The sequence below is a fragment of the Ctenocephalides felis genome, unplaced genomic scaffold (assembly GCF_003426905.1).
Source record: "Ctenocephalides felis isolate EL2017-DRISC unplaced genomic scaffold, ASM342690v1 CF-g0.4_SCAFFOLD_00845, whole genome shotgun sequence".
Taxonomy (NCBI): domain Eukaryota; kingdom Metazoa; phylum Arthropoda; class Insecta; order Siphonaptera; family Pulicidae; genus Ctenocephalides; species Ctenocephalides felis.
Window position 1 is genome coordinate 45,999,666 of NW_020536999.1, and position 22,099 is coordinate 46,021,764.

The following is a 22,099-nucleotide window of genomic DNA, read 5'->3' on the forward strand; positions in this document are numbered from 1 at the left end:
TCTAAACCACTCAATGCAAAGGCAACTGCCACTCGTGCCCTCGTGCAGTATATTCAGTTAAGCCTTTCTCACCGCTCCGACATGATTTATTCATGGCGCGTCTTTTGTAGAACTACCACCTAGACAGCAAGAATGACGATAATTGAACCCTTTGTATTATTTTCTCGCTTACGCGCTGCAACACCACCCCGTTGCACGTTTCCGTGAACGCCCAGTCTATTAAGAACACGGTCAGTTCTGTTCCTGGTGTTCTCAAGCCATGAAATTTATTAGGTGCTTCTTGATAAATGTGTGGTAATTTTTTAAGTTTTTCTGAAAAGTAGTCGATTGTATCGATACTAGTGAGTAGACTATAGAGAAACAAAATGAACTAGTGTGGCGCATAGCATCGTGTCTTAAGGCAAATTACTGGAACTTTCCGTACCAAAAATTCTTATTTTTTTTAAAAAGATTAACATCGATGAAAAAAAATTATTTCGAAAAAAATAGATTTTTGAGATACTATAGTTTGACAAAAATTGCTTTTTTTTTGAAAAAAAAAAAATTAAAAAATGTTGTTTTTAATTTGACATATTTTGGAAATTCTGAACTTCTTTTCAAAGCAATCATACTGCTTTAACTGCATAGAGACGAAATGTCAAAGCGCGTAAGCGCTGCGTCGCCGTCTAACGGATAAACATTGATACGGAACCCATAGGAATGTAAACAAAATTTATACTTATTGTTAAAATCTCTATAAAATATCTGATAATTTGATGTGCATATGTCTAATGATCATTTTTGACCGCCAAATGGCTTATTTTTACTGTTTCCACGAGATCTCTGAAACCGCTAGACCTGCCTTCATAAAAATTTGATCAATCTTCATCTTGTCAATACAAATAAAATGTTTTTTAAATTTTTAAAATCGGACGCTCCGATCTCTTAAAAACTGAGTTAACTTTTTGCCCCGTATCTTCTGAACGGCTAGACGTGCCTTTGCCAAAAACTAATCAGCACGTCTCCTTATCAATACGAATCGAATGTTTTTTGAATTATTCGAATCGGTTGATCGGTGTTTCCGAAATCGTCGACGAAAATTTGTATCCGCACACACACACATACATTCATTTTTTCTGAGGTATGCCAAAATATTCAGAAATCTTTGAAACGTTAGATATATAAAAATTTTCATTTTCGATTTTTTTGCAATTACTATAACTTGCTCTACGGGAAGTTAAAAATTAGTTGTAAAGTAGAACGTTGAAAATAACCTATTTTCGTGTTAAATAAAGGATGATTGGTAAAAGGATATTATTTAAAAGCTTACTATTCTATCTGAATTCATATAAAGTGTAATAAACGATTCTGGATATCATATATCTTAAAAATCTACCGCCCCTGAATTTTCTTTCTATGTTTCAATGTGTCATTGATCACTACAATATTCTTTAGAATAATGGCTTATTCTAACTATGCTAGATCCCCTATAATATTTTGCAGCAGCAATTTATTAGATTTTTTATATTTTATATTCATGAGCAATTATACCATATATGCCAATAATTATCTAAAATTAAAATTAATTTTTAAGTCAAAAAATTTCCCCCACCCAGTGTCTATTATATTAATTAGACTTTTAATATTTTTGGCAGTCAACTCCTTCCTCAAATTTGTTGAATGTTGAAGTTTTAGAAGTATGTTCTATGATACCCTTTTCATTGTTACATTCCGTTAGAAAAATTGTTTATGCAAATGTGTCTTCGTCGAATATTTTCCCAGATCTGAATATTTAAATAAGATTTGTATTAGACAGAATTGAGATAGAATAAGAACTGTTATCTTGAAAAATAACAATATAACAGTCTTCATTTAAAGAGGTTTAGCAATTACAAAAGTGTTAGTTTAGCCACATTTGCATTTACGTTATTTTGGTATAATGATTTTCACGCCGCGCCGTGTATTTGGTGTTAAACAAATATGTATGTGAATTGTGTATATCTTAATACTTATTAACTAAAATTTATAGGTGTATAAAAACAGGCATGAGAGCTAAAATATACATATTATTTGAGATCAAATTAAATTATAACATTTCTTCCTGTGAAAAAATTAAAATAAGGCATTGTTTTTAATAAATGATAAAATAGAGCATATGTAGATTTAAATATAAATCGATCAACATGGAAATTAATCTCGACGACCAGTCCAAAGAAGTTGAATCAATTTAATTGTAATTTGAACAAGGGTGTTTATAAAATTGATATAAGTTAATGATTAATTTCGATTTTCTTTATTTTGGAATCGTACCGACGAGTTTCTAGCATAGACCTTGTAATACATATGCATAAGATCTATAGTTTCTAGACAATTTCCAAAAATAATTAGCAAGCATGTTTGATGGAGGTCTTTATGGAGAAGTCTAATTAAATAATGTGCACGTAATGAAAGTTAGTATGTTTCTCTGTGGTGTCATAGGGACCCCCAATTCTTAGCAGCTTTGTTATTTTAAGTACTATTTTAACTATTTATTTGTTAATCTCTCGATTAATTACTCATAAAATGATAAAGAATAGATATATGTATATTATATTATATTCTAAACCCCATAAATGTATGCAAGTTTCGCTTTATCATCAGAAGCCAGCGACCTCAGTGCATCAAGGCGTCGTAGTTCTTTGGCAATTCATCAATGTGGCGTTTGGCCTATCATAAGTCTGGAGGTGAGCGTGTAAATAATTATACAAAAAGCATTCAGGATCGACTATCGTCTCGTCCAGTCAATGTATCATATGCTTCCATATATACTTAATAAATAATAACATGCCGAAATAACGACTGATGTTCCGATCTGTACTGGGAGACTGTACAGTGATTTACAACCATTGAGAAATGTGTAGGAATAGGGTGCAAAGTAAGATCATTCTAGTTCAATAGGTTAAATAAAGATATTGTTGTTTTATAATTATATCATTAAGTTACTGCTTTGTGTGGTTTATAGGGAAACCCATGACAAATTTGTAGGTGCTCTTCTTGCAGCTAAGGTACAAATATAATATTTCAGTAAATAATTTGCAATTTTCGTGAATAATTATATAAAATTTGCATCTAACACCAATATTCAGTTACTATATTTAATATATATTACGTTGAATTTAAAAATATAAAATATTAAGTTGTTTTTGTTCGAATGCAAAAGTTCTCACTCTAGGTATGCTTGCATGTTTTATATCCATAATAAAATGTTTAATATGTATTACACGTGAATTTGAAAGTATAAATTATTAAGAACTGCTTCGAAAAGAGATTCATTTTTATAAACTGTATAAATATAGTATGTATACTATGATAACGAGATTCTATTGATCCTTCTCAAGGTGTAAAGGGTTTTCAACCCCTGTTTTGCTAACTCGGAAAACAAACTCGTGTGAATACGATAATACACATTTATTACTGTACAGTACTCAATCAGCATTCCCAAGCAAATGCAACAAAAATGCCTTCAGAATATAATATATTGAAATATCATATATGTATATCCAAGGCATGTTTCTAAAGTATAATTTCATGAGTTGTAAATTCATGTCTAATTCAAATACTTTATTGAATGAGAGATGTTACTATAAAACACGCAATAATTCGCATAATTCAATATGATTATCATGTGCTGATAGTAATCAAGAAGCAAATATCTTTTATGGTGTATTCAACGAGATGCTTATTCGGACTAATATTAATGTAAAAGTGTATAATATATATATATATATATATATATATATATATATATGAGTATTTATTTATGAAAAAGCATTAAGCTAGACACTTAACATCTAAACAATTTATTAAAATATGATTTATCAATCAATCAATAATTTGCGCATTTTATTTAATTATCTTCAAATTAATAAACTAAAGTGTTAAAAATCGCTGTGATTATAATGGATGGATCGTTAATCCATCCATATTTGATGATTTTTTGTTATTAGATTTAATCTAATAGAGCTGACTTTTTATTGGTGCAGCAATGCCGGGCAAGGGCTATTTTCACTTGGAAATATATTGCTATCTATATTTCCAAGTGAAAATTGTTGTCACTGCTGCCTGACAACAGGCTGCTCAAAGTGGGTATAGAACCCGGGATCTCTGATTCAGGTCCCGTCGCTCTTAACCGCTTACCTACGGGCGAGCCCCTTTTCATATACTGATCAAATTAAATAAATAATTATCTGGTTATGACTTACAGCTGAATGGACATGCTCAATGAGCAAAGTCTTATTATTTTTTTTTGTTATATATAAAAAATTAAGTATTTATCAATAACTAAATTCAAGATATTAATTGTTTTACCCACCAAGTCTTATATTTTAAAATTAAAAAAAAAACACTCAAGTTAGAATGAACAATAATTTAATATTTGCAGAACTCTTAATAAATCTAACTGTAAATAGAAGAGGTTGGATATTGAGAGCACTTGAACGCATTTATCATCCGGGAAGCATTCGCAAAACGAACATTCCTTTATCTTGGTGAGTATCTCATGATATATATTAGCATTATGGAGTTTTACCGTGATATTTACCATATTAACTGCGCAAATATAGCTATATCCCGTACCCACGAGCTATGTGCACGCAAATAGAACTTAATACCAATAATGTCCACATTCTGTCTGCAGGGTACGGCCTGGTAACCGAACCTTTGGATGAGTCTGACTACAGAGTTGCATCAGGAATATTGGGACCCCAATGGACATTCTAGTAAATGGTAAGTGATGACAAGTGATTATTATTTATGGATTTTGAGATTTTGTATCAATGCTTTCATTTTTGAATGAATTACTACTTCATATCGATTTCAATTGAAAAAATCGACCGAAGGTTATATTGTTCCATGAAATCGGACCCAAATGTTCTTAACAAAATTCGTACGTATCCAAATACCATATTAATTTCTATGATGTTAATGGCAATCTCAAGTACTGGCGCCAATCACTCCCTTAAACTAATGAGAAAAGAGCTCTGGAATTCAAAACAATATGCAAATAATTAGTACTACTTTAGATATTTTCTATTTTGGTATATACAATCAAAATTATATTCAATTTAACCCGAGAGCACTGTTTTCTCAGAAAATTTTATTCAATTTAACCCGAGAAGACTATTACATGACTTATTTAAAGGACACTTCAACGCAGCTTTTGCATTATGTACCAACAGTTTAGAAGATCTATAAACTTCAACTGTTTTTCTTTCTTAAATATGAAATTCTCTGGTTTCTGGCCGAGAAGACTAATTTTTTTTAAAGGACACTTCAACGCAGCTCTTGTATTATGTACCAACATTTTAGAAGATCTATAAAATTTAACTGTTTTTCTTTCTTAAATATGATTTCTCTGGTTTCTGGCTGTAATCTTGCAACAATTTATTCAATGCTAATCAATTGCTAATTGATCGTTCGAAAAAATGATAAAAATTTATTGCTTTTCATTCACATGTGCTTTTTTGAAATATATTTGCATTATTACACATAATTAATTGTTTTAATACTACCCGAATAAGCTTGTAACAAAAATTTATCTTATAATGTACCATGCATCTTAACAAATACAAATTTTTGTGTTATAAGTAAGACCTATTTATTAGGTTCTTTGGTATAAGCAGGATATGATTTAATTCATCTCTGTAGTCAATATAAGATTTCTGAAATCATGATATAGTCAAGGAAAGTACCGTAGCAAAAGTACCAGTTTCAGAGTATAGATTTCATCGTCAGTATAGTATACGTTCTTTAGGCTATTTTTTGTTTTCATATATAAGTCATTATTTATATGTTCCAGCTGATAGTGAACAATATGAAAATATGCGTAAATTAAGGGCTTTAATGGAAATATAAAATTAATTATTCATGTGACTTAATAATTGGTTCTTTTGTTTTGCGTATTTATAGTAAATGCAGTTTTAGAATTGTTTAGAAAAACTGTTAAAGCATGAAGTGACTAAGTGTTCTGCACATTCATTTATAAAAACATAAACTTCTCCTTCGGGAAGTTGATAATTTGCGTATTCATTTCCAAAAATGCCATTACAGTTTTGCATTCGAAAGAAAAAAAATCAATTTATTTTCTAACTTATACAAAAGTATGTACTAAGTACACATTGTGACCGCGACATAATTTTGCAAATTACAGCTTTGCCTAAGCATTACCTAACAAGTTTATGCTCAAATTTATAACTCTTGCTTATGCAACAGGTTATATCAACATTCGTTGTGTGTAGGTCAGTTCTTTACCAGTTTTAACGTTTAACCTAAATATTTCGACAAATCGGCTTGTTCAGTGTAGATATTTGCATATTATACACTACTTTGAATTTAAAATGAACATTTGTATACATAATTTTGTATATAGTTTTGACAAATCACTCGAAAGAACTCTATCTTTCTCACCTCACTGACTACTATTTAATTGTAATTAATGAACATGCGTCGTTTCAGTCGTCCGTCAACTGACTACTGTTTTATAAATTAAAGTCACATCTTTCCTAAGCCTAACAGTACTGTACTGTTTGTTAATTAACTACTGATGACCTCAAGGATGAACTTGTCAAGTAAAAAGAAATAATATGGGAAGTACATATGAAAACACCACTCGGATATAGGCTAATGTGGACGTGTAGGGTCATTACAATTTTCACAGCCCATTATAATTATTGTTTTATTAATTTTTAACTTTCCGTAGGGTAAGTTATTGTAATGGGCCGAAAATCGAAATTGAAATTTTTTACATTTCTCGACGTTTTGAAGGTTTCTGAACATTTTGGCATACCTCAGAAAAAATGGATGTGTGTGTGTATGTATGGATACAAATTTCCAGTCACGTTTTCGGGCGCACGGATCAACCGATTTGAGTGGTTCAAAAAGCATTCGATTCCTATTGATAGGGAGATGAGCTGATTAGTTTTTGGCAAAGGCAGGTCCAGCCGCTACGGAGATAAAGAGCAAAGAGTGCAGAAAATAGAAATCGTGTTTTTGAGAGAACGGAGCATCCGATTTGAATGATCTAAAAAATATTCAATTAGTAATGATTGGGAGAAGTGTTTATTAGTTTTTGGAAAAGGCAGGCCCAGCCATTTCGAAGATACGGAGCTAAATGTACAAAAAATGGCAGATTTTGAGTGAACTAAGCGTCCGATTTAAATGATTCGAAGAACTTTCTGCTTGTCTTAACAAAATAATTGATTTTGGAAAAAAAATTTTTGTTTTTTTTCCTTCTCTTCTTTTTTCAAAAAAAATTTTTTTTTGTATATCGAAAATAATACAGATTTTATTTTTAATTCTGACTATAATTCTAATATACATTAAACAAATAATTTCAACTTTTTACAATAATAATAATAATCTATTTGAAAACATTCAGAATTCCTCGAACATTTCGTTACGGTACGGGAAGTTCCAGCATGCCATACACCCCACTAGTTTGTAATTATTTTTTCAACATAACTAGAAACCGTTTAAAGTTTCATGAAAATAATATACCATACTGAAAAATAATGCAGCAACTATTATAAACTATAATATCATCTCAAAATTGAAAGCTTAAAAATAAATCATATTATTATTAATAGTTATTAATTTCCAGATCCGCGGCGCTCACAAATATATATATATTTTGCATGTAATGCTGTACAAATAACGATTTACCGGTAATATTTCCATAGTTTTCGCGCTGAGTTATTCATTCGAACCTTTGCCGGATGTAAAAGGAATTAACCGTTAAGACTAAAATATCGATAAAATATCCGCGGATTAGAGGTCGGCCGATTAATAATTTTCCGGCGTTATGTAGCGTCGCGTCGTGCTGTGTCAATAGAGGAAGCGTGTGGGGCCGACCGGCACACTTGTTTTAATATAGCAGTCGGTAAACGTTTCAAACTTGAATAATGATTGAAGCATCTTTTTATGTAATATACAGATGCACCTGAATTTCAGTCATTTCCCGCTAGTCATATAACAGTAGGTGTTACATGCTTAGTAATTCTTAGCATCCTAATTCATTAATATCGATTTGGTTTTTCTTATAAGTTACTCATCTTCAGTTATATAGTATTATAGAAATAATGTAATTAGCTAAATTTAGCTTAGCTTCCTATTCTATTTACTAAACAATTTTATTCATATTAGATTTTAACTATACGATCTGGCGCTTACAATTTTATAGACATATTTTGCTAAAAAATCTTTTGAAAGTCTGATCGAAGTAGGATAAGTTTGTGTACATTGTAGTGCTATCCACCCCTTTGTAATAATTATAAATAATATTATAAATTTTATATAACAGTCAATATGAACAACGCAGTTAGCATGATTCATAGCCTTGCAACATTGTATGCAAAGATAAGACGCACGTGCAAGTCAGAGTAACGGTTTTTGTAAGGTTTTGGTAACATTTGGTACCAGTGTTGGGATCTCAACATATTTGTTGTTAGCTCAAGGTTGCACAACATTAATTGCTGGCAGCGTTGGGGTTGCCACAACAACATTTACTGCTTTGACACGGTGAGCACAGCGCTCAATTTTCTTCCCTTTCCGTTCAGCCGGCAATGACGAATGGTAGCCAACGTTCACCACGTAACACATTTTTATGTAGAATGGTTCAATAAATTACATAAAAATTATAGTCCTTAGCATTTCATTGAGACTAACCATATTTTGTACTGTTCATACATACATACTTCGATCATACAAACCATGCAAAATTCTAGCCCCGGTCTTTGGGACCGATGTCAGATGCCAGTCATATGCTAAGTTGACGCAAAGTTGACTGTTCGTCCCTAGGACTCAACGTGTTAAATGAAATATTTTACCAGTGAAATACAAACAGTTATTTAAGTAATAGAAATTGAACATTAGGAGAACAAATTTCCTTAATTTCCAATCATCCAGCAATGAAATATATGTTGCTGTGAGACATGTTTAAAATGTTACACATGCAAATATGATAATAAATATTCTTAAAATCAAAATGTTGCTAAATCATTAGCTCTGTGTCTACTCAGTTTCTGGACCGTCCAGCATCGCCAATTGTTAGCAAAGATTCATTTAAGAGATATCGAGCAACGGGTTACCCACATATAATATAATGCATCGTGACCATTGAGACGTCACGTTTTATTGCAGTTAGAAATGCATAATAGAATACACATAATTTGCAATTAAGGTGGAATGCCCGTTGGGAATAGGGAAGAATTGTATAAATTTTCTTCAAATCAAGTTAGTTAATCGGGATGCCCGATGGGAATAGGGAAGAATTGTATAAATTTTCTTCAAATCAAGTTAATATTAGCTCAAGAAATGTACATCATTGAACAAATTTTATTCACCATTATTGATGGTTTATATGTTTTTTGAATAATTATTTATTAATTGTACTTCTTAGAAGTATTATCATAAAATTATTTATATAAATCTACAATAGTAGACTATATATATAATTAGAGGTACACCAAGTCTTATATATGCTGTATAGGCATATTGACATTGGCATATTGAAAATTCTACAACTGATCCCAAAGTCTGTTTCGTTTTAACATATACAGCAATACTATTGTCAATGATAGGATTTTTCATTTTGATCTCGGCTTACCTTCAAGACAGGTGTGCTTTCTGTACTGTAAGAAGCCGTGTTTGCAGGAGCACACAGCTTCCTTGCATTCACTGTTCGGCACCCGATTCGTGCATTGTGCTTCGGTTACGCATGATGCGCCTAGAAGACTTGCTGAAATATAGAAAAGATATTGATATCAAATGTGTAATTATTCTATAATGTAAATGAACTGAAATAGAATCACTTTGAATAATAATACAAAACTAGTGGTGTATGGCATCGTGCCTTAAGGCAAATTGTTGGAAGTTCCTGCAGCGTAACGAAATGTTCGAGGAATATTAAATGTTTTAATTGTAATAAAAATTTTTTTTCCAAAAGCAATTGTTTTGTCAACACAATCAAAAAGTTGTTTGAATCATTCAAATCGGTTGCTTAGTTCTCTCAGAAACTGCCATTTTTTGTACATTTAGCTCTGTTTAGGTGACCCAATTTTGGCAACAGCTTAAGTAATATTAAGAATTAAATGTTAGTATAAATAATTTTGAAATTAATGCCATCATTGCTTGAACTTCGTCTTCGTGTTGAATAAATAAATTACACCATTGGAAGATATATTCGAAATGGCTGGAAATCTCCCTATCAATAAAAATCGAATGTTTTTGAATCACTCAAATCGGTTGATCCGTGCGCCCGAAAACGTGGACGAAAAATTGTATCCTTACATACACACACATATCCATTTCTTTTGAGGTATGCCAAAATGTTCAAATACCTTCAAAACGTGAAGAAATGCAACAATTTTCAATTTCGATTTTTGGACGATCACAATAACTTACCATACGGGAAGTTAATAAAGTTTGGAAGGAAGACATTTGAATGATAACTTTCGTGAAAGTATTCAAGTTATTAGTTTCATACATTGCAATGCACTTATTTATTATAATTGAACAACTTTTAGATATACATACATACATGCCTTACGTATACACCTCGTCCCATAGATACAAAGCAATTCAACAGTAATACCATTGCAACTTTCGATTGTTGTTGATCTCTCGATTGTTGTTCTTGATTAGTTTGTCTAAATCAGTGATTCGCAAAGTGGTCCACATAGACCCCCAGGGGTCCATGGCAACTTTCAAGAGGTCCACGGCAGGGAAAACAAAATTTGGGGGGCCCCGAAATGAAAATGGGGGTCATGGCATATTTAGAAATGATTTAAACTTTAAATGTTAGTATTGAGCACGGAGCCAGCCATCCATCAATCTCGCATATCTTAGAAACAATTGAATGTCCCAACTTTAAATTTTGGTCACAATCTTGGTAAAGTATAGAAACAATGTGTGTCAAGTTTCATCAAAATCGAATTATGCATTTTTGAAAACGTACAATCTGTTTCAATACTAGTATTGAGAGCGGAGTCAGCCACCCATCAACCTCGCATATCTTAAAAACTATTGAACGATTCAACTTTAAATTTTTGTCAAATATTTAGTAAAGTGTTGTAACAATGTACGTCATGTTTCATCAAAATCGAATTATGCATTTTTGGAAACGTATAATCTGTTTCAATACTCTTATTGAGAGCGGAGCCAGCCACCCATCAACCTCGCATATAGAAGAAAAATATGAATTGGACTCCAAATTGCTTTTTCTTTTACCATATTTTCTAGATCTGTTTCCCAGCGACCATATACCGATCTCAGATCTCAAAAGGATGGTTGCTTTGAGGAAACTTTTACCAAACGATGAGATGATTTTTGTGGCAAAGTACAAATCGTACTAAATAAATGGTTTCGAAATTTTGAAGTTTGCTTTAATTTTTATATCGTCTTCGAAGAAACTATGTTGCATAAAAAGAAAGAAATTTGGCATAAAATTGGTTTTTCTTAGTTATCCTACAGATTTATTGAGTGATGTGAAATATATCGTTTCCAGATATTTGATGGGTAGTTGTAATTTTAGTTTCAAGCATTGCGGAGATTCGATATAAATCTAAACTTTTTGAGAATACGGCACAATCCGGATCGAAAATTGAATTTATAAAAACCCGGATCACTAGATGGAAATCCGTGACTGTTCCGGCGAAACTGGTACGTGTGATCACTTTAATATAGGATGTCCATAGCAAAAGAAAAAACATTGCAAGGGTCAACGGCACAAACAAGTTTGGGAACCTATGGTCTAAATAAATTCTAAAGTTATTTTGAATGCTTTTGAAAAATAAGTACGAAGAAAATAATATAACCCATGCTTTAAATGATCGGAAAAATCTATAGATTTTAAAAAGCCAAGAAGAGAACGCAATACCCAGCATGAAATCAATTTACTCCAATTATCGAGATATCCCAACTATTCGCCTAATTCTATTATCATGACCACCAGCTGTTCATCTATGAAGTTCGATTATTCGTGATCAGGCAGTAACAAATCGGGTGCAATAAAAGTCCGAGTCGCTAGAAAAATGAAAACTGCTATCAGTCGCGAACGCTGCGGGCGCAATCGTTCCGTTGCGGTTCGTGAAATAGTGGACAACGAATCGCGCCGCGGACGACCGTTATTGCGATAACCGCTCGGAGCTGACTGACCAGATACCGCGCGTTATTTATATTATATTCCACGAACGGCTGCATGACAAAAAGGAGATATTTGTCAGAACTAACAGGTACTGAACATTGTCCCCTTAGGAGCTTTTTGTCTAGGAACTCCTTATAATATTTAAAATGAATTAGTTTCTGATTCTCTAAAATAAATGACTAGTTTTTTGGTTAATTGTGTGTAGTGTTAAATAAATTTCAATAAATCATTATGGGAACTCACATTATTTATATTGAATTACTAGATGACACGACAGACGTTGTCCTGTACTCATGTCTACATTTTTTTAAATATAATATACTAATATTTACCGTTTACCTAAAATTAATAATTATTGTTTTTTAAATTACTCTTTACGCCAAAATGCATATACATTTATAATATGAGCAATGTTAAATGTAGAACTGCTTTAAATAAAATGATGAGTCTCAATTCCCACACTATATTGGAAATTGAAGTCTTTTAAACGGTATAACATAACCATAACATAACACTGGTACTTCATGTTGGATTAAATAAATTCAATTTTTTTATTATTTAAGATATCCAAAGTTGCATCTTGAACTTCTCTTAATCGATATCGCGAGGGCCGAATTGTATGTATTCATCTTTACTCTCTCATTAGTTGGTATAAAGTGAAATTTTTACGAATTTTAAAAATATTGTGGAAAGATGCAAAGAAAATATATATTGGAAAAAAATCTATATTGAAAATTTAATATCCGAATATTGTGTTGGCGCCCCCTAAGGTGTGCGATAGTATTTTTTGCATGCATCGCATTAAAGGTAGGACCGTCCCTGATTAATACTTAATTTCATATTTTAAGTGAATTAATTTGTCATATCGTGTTCATATGTGTATCATTCAATCTGCCATACATATACTGTATCTTATATTATTTTAATTTCTGGCACATCTCAGATGCTCTTTGGCAATAATAATGTAGACATTTCATTTTTCTTATTCATAATCATACATTTATTATATATATTTTAATATTGTCTAGGTTAATAAGTAAATTGAAATTTTTGGCAGATGATAGTTTTCATTTGGTTTCAATGCAAACAATGGCATGTCGTTTTTTTTTTCAATTTTTTTCATTTATTTTATATTATAGATTTCTACAATATTGCACATACATCCCAGTACTTTGTAATACATACATCCTAGAAAATTTTCTTAACAAACTTCAGAAAGATTTATCAAAATTCAAATAATCGTTTAAAAGGAGTATACAGTGAGTGCTTGTAATTTAATATGATCTTTAATAGCAATAAAGCTCAAATTGATTTTACGTTTTAGTTAAAAAACTTTTATATGAGAAAAATAAGAGGGCTGTTTTTAGGGTTTTCTCGACAATTATTCGATTTTTTCCGTAAGAACCATCCTTGGACTTCAACGAACATTTTAAAAAAAGAATTGATCAAATTGGTTCAGGCGTTGTTGAGTTATGCGCTTCCCAACACATTTTGCGATTCATTTTTATATATAAGAATCAATTACACTACAATTATAGATGTTAAAAATTGTGGTAGCATTCATCAATTAATGTGAACTTAATATTTCCGGTAATAAGGTTTGCTACTTTGCAAATGAATATTAATTTAGGCCTCAATATTTTTTTTTAAATATGACTTGAAACATGAAGCTACATAATGGCACAATGATCTGCTTTATGATCTAAATTATTAGTTAACTTGCTTACCGGGAAGACAGGCAGTCATATTAAATGTAGCATGATAGGGTTTACACGCGCATCTGCCTTCTAAGCACCTACTATTAGCTACGATTTCTTCACAATCTATATTGTCCACACAACTTGATCCGATCAGTTGACTTCCGTGACTGCACAAGGACTGAAAAAAGGAAATTGTTAGTATAATAATGCAGAGGTTAAAAGTAGTTTTTATTGCTGGTATTATGAGGGAGTCAGATAAAAATATTATTGGATACTTTGGTCTAAAGCAGGTCCGCTTGCTTCGATTGGGAAAAGTATAGTTAAATTGCATATCATTACTTCAGAATTCGCTCGACGTTGAATACTTCCAGAAGCACATTTGAATAACAGATGAATTTTGATACATAAATCACATCCATGATCTTTGTTGGAGAAATATAGTTAAATACTACTTTATGGAGGCCGATAATATTACTTTTAATTAAGTTTTACGCAAACCTAGGCTATTAAATAATAATCAAAATGTTCAACAAATTACAAAATGCATTAAATACAGAAGAATACACGGAAGTAATATATGCCTCTGCCAACTGCATGGCATTTTTATTAAGTAAATGTTCCCAGACCATCATGTGAAATGCAAAGAACGTAAGCAAATGAAATAATGCATGCAAAACAGCTGGTGGCTTGGGCATTCAATTGTGCTACGGAATTTTAACGGCTATAAATTTACGCAAATGTATTATGTTCCTAGCATACAATGCAAGAAAACTGTTACTTTTGTATGTAGTAATGAAGAGAAATATCTCTAGTTCTTGAAATATGGTCTTATTAAGATGGTTCATTAAATAGAGCAATGGGTCAGACATGTTTTCTTATGAGATAATAGATGACAAACAAAATAGGATTATGTAAATGGCATCGTATTGTTTTAGCATTGTTTATAATTTTAAATAACCAGAATATTATTGAAACTCTCTATAATTAAGGGTGAAATTATATTGAATCCCATATATAAGAAATTAATAAATATCAAACTCAGCAATCAGAGAGCATAAGTCATTATATTCTAACATGTATTCAAAAACTTCAAAATGAATCAAAATTTGACAAAAATATATGTTGTACAAAAAACCATATTGTTAGACTTAATCAGTGTTGAATTGAAAATCTACTTTTATAAATCTGAGAACTTTTAAGGAATTATCGAAAAACATTTGGCGTGGTATATCTCTAGAATTAAAAGCGTTCGCATGACACAGCTTCGGATTTTTCGAAAAAAATAATTAAAACTGTATTTGGTACATTATTTTCCATGAAATTAGATGAATAATAAGGACATACCTTAATTTGTTAACTGAAGTAACAAATGCGAAAACTAATTTAGGAAAAAAAAGAACTCAGCTGTTAATAATCATTCGAATTCTTATTACTAATGCAATAATAGAATATTAATTTGCGCTATGCGAACTACCAACTAGTTTCTATCCATATCTTTGCAAAAAAAAAACCTATTATCACCATGCACTCACACGTAAGTATCCTATTAAAGTTATTGGACGAACTCTAATCTAAATCGCCAATATCTTACGATTAAGTCATCAAGAAATTTCAAAGTTTTTGCATCGATCTGCAACCGTGTAGTTTCTCCGCGGAAACGATGTGTTTGTTTGATAATCTACATATCACGCACTATGTTCTTCTCGCATATATAATATATACATTTCGCTCCGGGACTTATCTGAATTACCTCAGACCTAATCGTATTTGTGATCTTGAGTATCACAGAGGTAATAATCATGTCCGGAGTATACCATCTTCCAATCCTTAACGACATTTTATAGTCGTGGCTTCGGTTGAAATTTTATTCACATTACTACAGATATCTACGATATCCCAATTTTGAATTAAGTATGGTTAAATTGGCTTAATTTGGGTAAAGGCATTATTTTTATTATGATCACAGTTCAAAGAGATTCATCACTATCTTGAATTTGAAAAAAAAATCCATTAAGCAATTACAATGCAGACGTCATAGACTGCAGTATTGATTTTTATTTATTTAAACTAATTTTAATTACTGATTTAAATTTATATTTGTATGAAATTTAATAATGCACGTAGTTATTTCTTCTATATTTTTGCAACTTGTGTACATCTACTTAAAATATGTTATAATATAATCCGATAAAGTATTTTTGGCTTATAATGCATATGGTTCTATATTCCATTTTATCTTCATTGAAACAATAGAACGTTAAACTGAAGAATTGACATAGAATATAGCTCAAATCAAAATGAGTTTTATGAACTAAATGATCATTAATTATTAAAAGAAATACGAAAACTTGTAAAGAATTAAACCTCAAGGACTAACGACGTACGTCACACATTCAGAATATATTAATTCAAATATATTTCTTAATTACCTGATACTAGTTTTATTAGTGTCTTAATAAACGTTAATAAAGATTAGCAACATAGTAAAATTGCCGTTAAGCCGTTAGTAATACTCTATTTAAACTTTTATTACAATACGTATCTCATAACGAAGTGCGTTTGATATCGTTCAATAGTTTTTTCATTCTACAATTTAATTGTTTGCTACTTAATTGAAAGCGTCTTGTAAAAGTTTTATAATTTGATTCATCGAATATACCATACAATAAGCTCTTGTCTCAAGAAGAATTTGACATTACAACGTAGCTTTGTAAGGCACAAAAACAATAGGCATACAACGATATTTTTTTTAGGACAAAACATATGAGTTATCGAAAATTCATAAATTATAATAATTGGCATAATGTTAGAACATGATAAAATATATGATGATTTCTATAAAAGATTAGTTAACATATATGCTGTCAACTAAATACCGGGAATTGCTGATTTAATAGTGGGCTGCAATGTATATTTTCGCTGAAATGCTTGCACAATTGTATTTAATATTGGTGCAAAGTTTGATTTTTAACCGTCAATAATTGTTATTTCCATTCAATTGCGAAGGTACCTGCATATTTGGCGATTTTTACAACGGTCAAAATTATAGAACAAAAGCTTTGTCTTAACTTTTGTATTTTGAACGGAATAATTTAAAATTGTATATAAAGAGTATGACAAGTGTTTTTCAAAAAGAATTTGACTTATGAGTGTTGTAAAATATTGGCAGAGGGCCAAAAAGTCGTGGAAGACCTAATCATACATCAAAGTCTTCAATGGATAAAATCGTCCCCTAAGTCACTTGTGCTGTGGTTGTGCATTCAGAAATCGTTATATATGGTTTTACAGTAAATAAAGAATATTATTTAGAAGTTATGCGTCATTTCAGAAAGATTGTGCTTAGAAAACTTTTCAATTTGTGGGAAGAAAACTATAATGTATTTTGCTTCTTGATAAAGCACCGTTGCATAAGTCCTATAATATGAACGCTTTTTCGCCCAAATACTCATGAAAGAAATATCATGAGACAAATAGAGTATTCACCAGATCTATTTTCCTGTAAATTATTTCTTTTTTTATTAAAGTAATCTATATACGAATAAAGCTTATTGCAGCTTTAGCTCTTCATCTCGTAGAAATTGATTCAATTGTAATGAAGGTACAGAGTGTTTCTTGATAAAATTGATAACACTTATAGATCAAAAGATATTTTTTTATTTATAAATTTATCTTCATTAATAGCAGAATTAATTAAATAACATTAGCCGCGACTACGAGAAAAAATTACTATCCTGCTAATATTTCATGTTTCACGTACAGACCAGATAATATAATCCTGATGAGATTTTAATTTTTGGAATTCAACATGTTTAAATATTTTTACTGATTGTAAGAATAGAATATTCTAAGCAATAAAACATGTTCCCTGAATTATACTAGGCCAAGTTAATTTAGGTAATATGGCAATAGGTAGTTGGAGACGTGTTCACAGCTATTCATATATCTATTGATATAAATTCCTACAAAATTCGAAAATATATTAGCCTTATTATATTTTTATCTTTCAGGTAGTAATTTTTTTTTAATTTGAAAATTTGCTTTATTTGACTTAAATACATACATTGATTTTTACATAAAGATACAAATTGTATACACCTATTGTTTGCATATATATATATATATTTGTTTCAATTAGCTTATATAAGTATGAAAAGAGCTATTAAAAACATACTGCCATCAAGTGTTCTTATAACTAGTTAACAAAAGATAATAAAAATATATACATATTTACAACTAAATAACAATGTACAAATTATACTATAAGTTATAAGAAATTTATCAAATTTGTTCAGTTATATTTGCTATGGTTGTATTAACATGTGTTCTACAATTAGATTGAAAATTATTAGTGAGCTTTGTGATGTATTCTGTTATATATGGAATATTGATAGAATTATGATTTTTTTCATTTGATACATATCTTTTGGTTATTGGGTTTCTACTAATTCCCAATATTAATCTAGTGTATTTATTTTGTAGTCTTTGTATTATTGCTAAATTAGTTTTTGTTGTGTTTCCCCATACCGGAGATCCATATGTTAAAATTGGTCTTACTAATGATAAATATAATAGTCGTTTATCTTCTATATATATAAAAATAAGTCGGGTTTTCCTTCCTGACGAAATAACTCCAGAACGCACGAACCGATTTCGAAAATTTTGCATTTGTTGGAAATGTCTCGGGCTCCGCAAGGTTTATAGCTAAGAAAATTAGTTGTGCATGGCATCGTGCCTTAATGCAAGCTGCTGGAACTTCACGCACCTTAATTAAAAATTCGAGTAATAAAAATAATCAATAACTGTTTTAAATAATTTCAAATAGATTATCTTCTACATATATAAAAATAAGTCGGGTTTTCTTTCCTGACGAAATAACTCCAGAACGCACAAACCGATTTCGACAATTTTGCATTCTTTGGAAAGGTCTTGGACTCCGCAAGGTTTATAGCTAAGAAAATTAGTTGTGCATGGCATCGTGCCTTAATTCAAGCTGCTGGAACTTCACGCACCGTAATTAAAAATTCGAATAATAAAAATAATCAATAACTGTTTTAAATAATTTCAAATAGATTATCTTCTATATATATATATAAAAATAAGTCGGGTTTTCCTTCCTGACGAAATAACTCCAGAACGCACGAACCGATTTCGACAATTTTGCATTCGTTGGAAAGGTCTCGGGATCCGCAAAGTTTGCAGCTAAGAAAATTAGTGGTACATCCTGCCTTAGTGCCATTTACTTTGAGAAACTCCACATAAAAACACTTCATTTTTGTAATCGAAATTAATTCATCACTGTTGTATAATAAAATCAATTTTTTTCATTTCAAATATGAAACAAACAAAGAATTTCTTCATCTTTCTCACGAAACTATCTTGTGGCGAAACGGAGTTCGTCGAGTTTGCTAGTTGTGTATATTAAGTTTGGAGTGAGGACAAATTATTGGGTGTAGTTTATTCATAATAGCTATAGACAAGTTTGCTCTTGATTTTATATGTTCATTGAATTTTAGTTTTTTATCTAGTGTAATACCTAGATACTTTACCTTGTCAACCCAATTAAAGTTTACATCGCCTACATTAAGAGGTCCTTGCAGTATATAGTTGTTTCTTTTGTTGGTAAATATGATAGCATTAGTTTTTTCTACGTTTATTCTTATTTTCGTAGTAAGATAACCCAATATGAGATAATGTTCTCGTTTACGTGCCCACCTAAATATCGTCACATGGCGTCCGGTTCGCATATAATTCAGTAGCCGCAATAAATCTATCCCTCGGTGTCGTGCGGCCGTAGCGGTTGTAGCTAATAATCGCCGCCGCCCGTGGCGTCCGCGACAACTCGTGTAATGGAGTGTCCGTAACGCGCGTTTACGAGTTCATTAGTAGTAAATCAACGCATGATTTGATGCCGCGCTCTTAGTTCTATCACGGATGGATGATACTTCATCTGCGAGATGCACGAGTTATGATAAACGCTTGCCTTTCGTTCTAAACAATTATAATAAATCGCGCTAAACTCACGATATAGCGTACTAGATCGACTAGAGAAAGGGCTGGTGGATACTAATTTGAAAGTTGCAGGACCTTCTATGACTTGTCCAGAAGTTGCAATTTGGAAGTAAAAATTTTTATTGATTGTTACTCAAAAAATCTTCAAAAATTTCAGATCTAGTTGCTTCGTTCATTTTGTGAATAGTTATATTTTTCAAATATATATATATATATATATATATATATATATATCTCAAGCTGGTGGATACCAATTCGAAAGTTACAGGATTATGCTTTGTCTTGTCGTTGGAATTTGGGAGTAAAACTATTTATTGATTGTTTCTCGCAATATCTCTAGAGAACAGAACTATACTGTGTGATAATGCATTTATACGTACGTATTGTTATGTTATGGCAAGCATGTGAGATGCATGTGAGTAGATCAATAATGCTGTTCGGACGTCTTTTCGTTTTATTATATTGGCCATGAAGGTGACAAACTTCAAGGCATTAAGCTTTACACGGAATGGTTGCTACCTCTGGTAGAGGGGATAGCGGAGTGTTTTAATTGAACTAGTGGTTCACTTCTAAAAGTAAAGCCCGCTTAACAACATGTAAATAACCAATAAAAATAAATATATCTTCTTTCTTTATAACTTAGTAACAAATCAGTGATTGTAATTAGAACTGCAACAAATACATAATATACAAACAAATCAGTGTTTAATACAGTCCACAGCTATAAGGATTAAATTATTACCCAACAACCTGACTTATCGAAGGGGAGTTTTAATAAATTCTATAACTACGTACATAATTACAACAGTTGAAATATAAAAATCTTTGTGAATATGTCTACACTTGATTTTCAAAAAAAAAAATCAAAAATAATGTTTCAATGCGATATATTTGCATTACAAGTACAAATGCAAATAACATTCAGGTTCGATATATACTCAAAATCCTGATCATTCGGAATCGAATAAAGATTCTAATCCAGCGTAAAAACTATATAGATCATTCCTTCACATTTGAATGTTCGTGACAAGAACTCCTAATAATTCATTGGCAAATAAGCAATACATTCAAAGTTTTTTTCTATGTACCAAAAATGTTACAAATATTGTTATACTGAATCATAAATATTGTCATAACTTGTTTAAAATTCTCTTTAATATTATTTTGGTAATAATTATTTAACAACGATATTAGTAAGCATACAATTACATTAAATACAATTTATACAAAATAATATGAGTTAACGATCGATTTAGATTTTTTTCGAAATAATTAGGGTAGAGATACAGCATTTTTGTTAAATAAAATATAGGAATTTAGTACGAGTAGCAGGAAATAGTTTTTAAAACTTCAATCGGATAAATTAATTTCGGTAAAATTCAATAAAATGTGCCGTTCATTATGAATTACTTGTACGTGTTTTAGAATTTGGGACCTTCCAAATTAGGACATTTAATAAATTTCGAAAACTATCTAGTACTAATTGTAATATAATATTTATGTTTGAACATTGTATGTTCACTAATATAACTTAATTTTCCAGTCATTTTTTTAAATCTGGAAGTCTTTGATTTTCATATAGTGATTAACTTAAACAATTCCTTTTTATAAGGTGTCCATATTCCCGGTTTTCCACCTTGTGTTTTCTAAAAGCAATATTTGTCCCGGATTTAGATTTTTTGTCTCAGTTTGTCCTGTTTTTTTTTGATAATTAATAGGTAAATTAACAAGACTTATGAAAACAAACGAATAAGAGCTATTTTATTATCAAATTAATTATGAAGAAAATTGAATAGAATTTTATACACAGCTCAAAAGCGAAAAAAAAAACATATCGATTTAAGATATAGTATCATACATAAAAAAGTATTATATATACTCACTATATTATATATACTCACACTATACAAGTAATAAAAAAGTATGTACTAAAAGCCCGCAATTTTGTTTAAAAAAAATTGATTCATAATAAAAAAACTGTTTTTTTATTGTATCCCTAAATAGCGTTTGTTATTTTAAAGTAACTCCTCCCCCGTCATTTGCATAACTAAAAAGTGCCGTTTCGGTTTTGACTTAAAAAAAATTTGGTCACCTTACTTTTTATGACGTGATATATCAGAATAAAATTAAACATACAATGCTTTTCTTGCATAATTACAGAATAATCAGAATTAGTCAATACAGATATATAAGACTGCTGAAACAATGACTTTTCTTACAGTTTATATTGCAT

At 30.7% G+C, this 22,099-nt stretch overlaps 1 protein-coding gene across 1 annotated transcript in view; it reads right to left on the bottom strand.

The window, feature by feature from the left end:
• LOC113384105 (low-density lipoprotein receptor-related protein-like) overlaps window positions 1–15,694 on the bottom strand; it is a 28,575-nt gene extending 12,881 nt beyond the window's left edge. Inside the window, exons 1-3 of the mRNA XM_026622084.1 lie at window positions 15,608–15,694; window positions 13,885–14,035; window positions 9,620–9,751 (exon numbers count right to left, since the gene is read on the bottom strand). Of these exons, the coding sequence (XP_026477869.1) occupies window positions 9,620–9,751; window positions 13,885–14,035; window positions 15,608–15,694 (370 nt within the window). The remainder of the gene's footprint in view (window positions 1–9,619; window positions 9,752–13,884; window positions 14,036–15,607) is intronic.
• Between the last annotated feature and the right edge of the window lie 6,405 nt (window positions 15,695–22,099).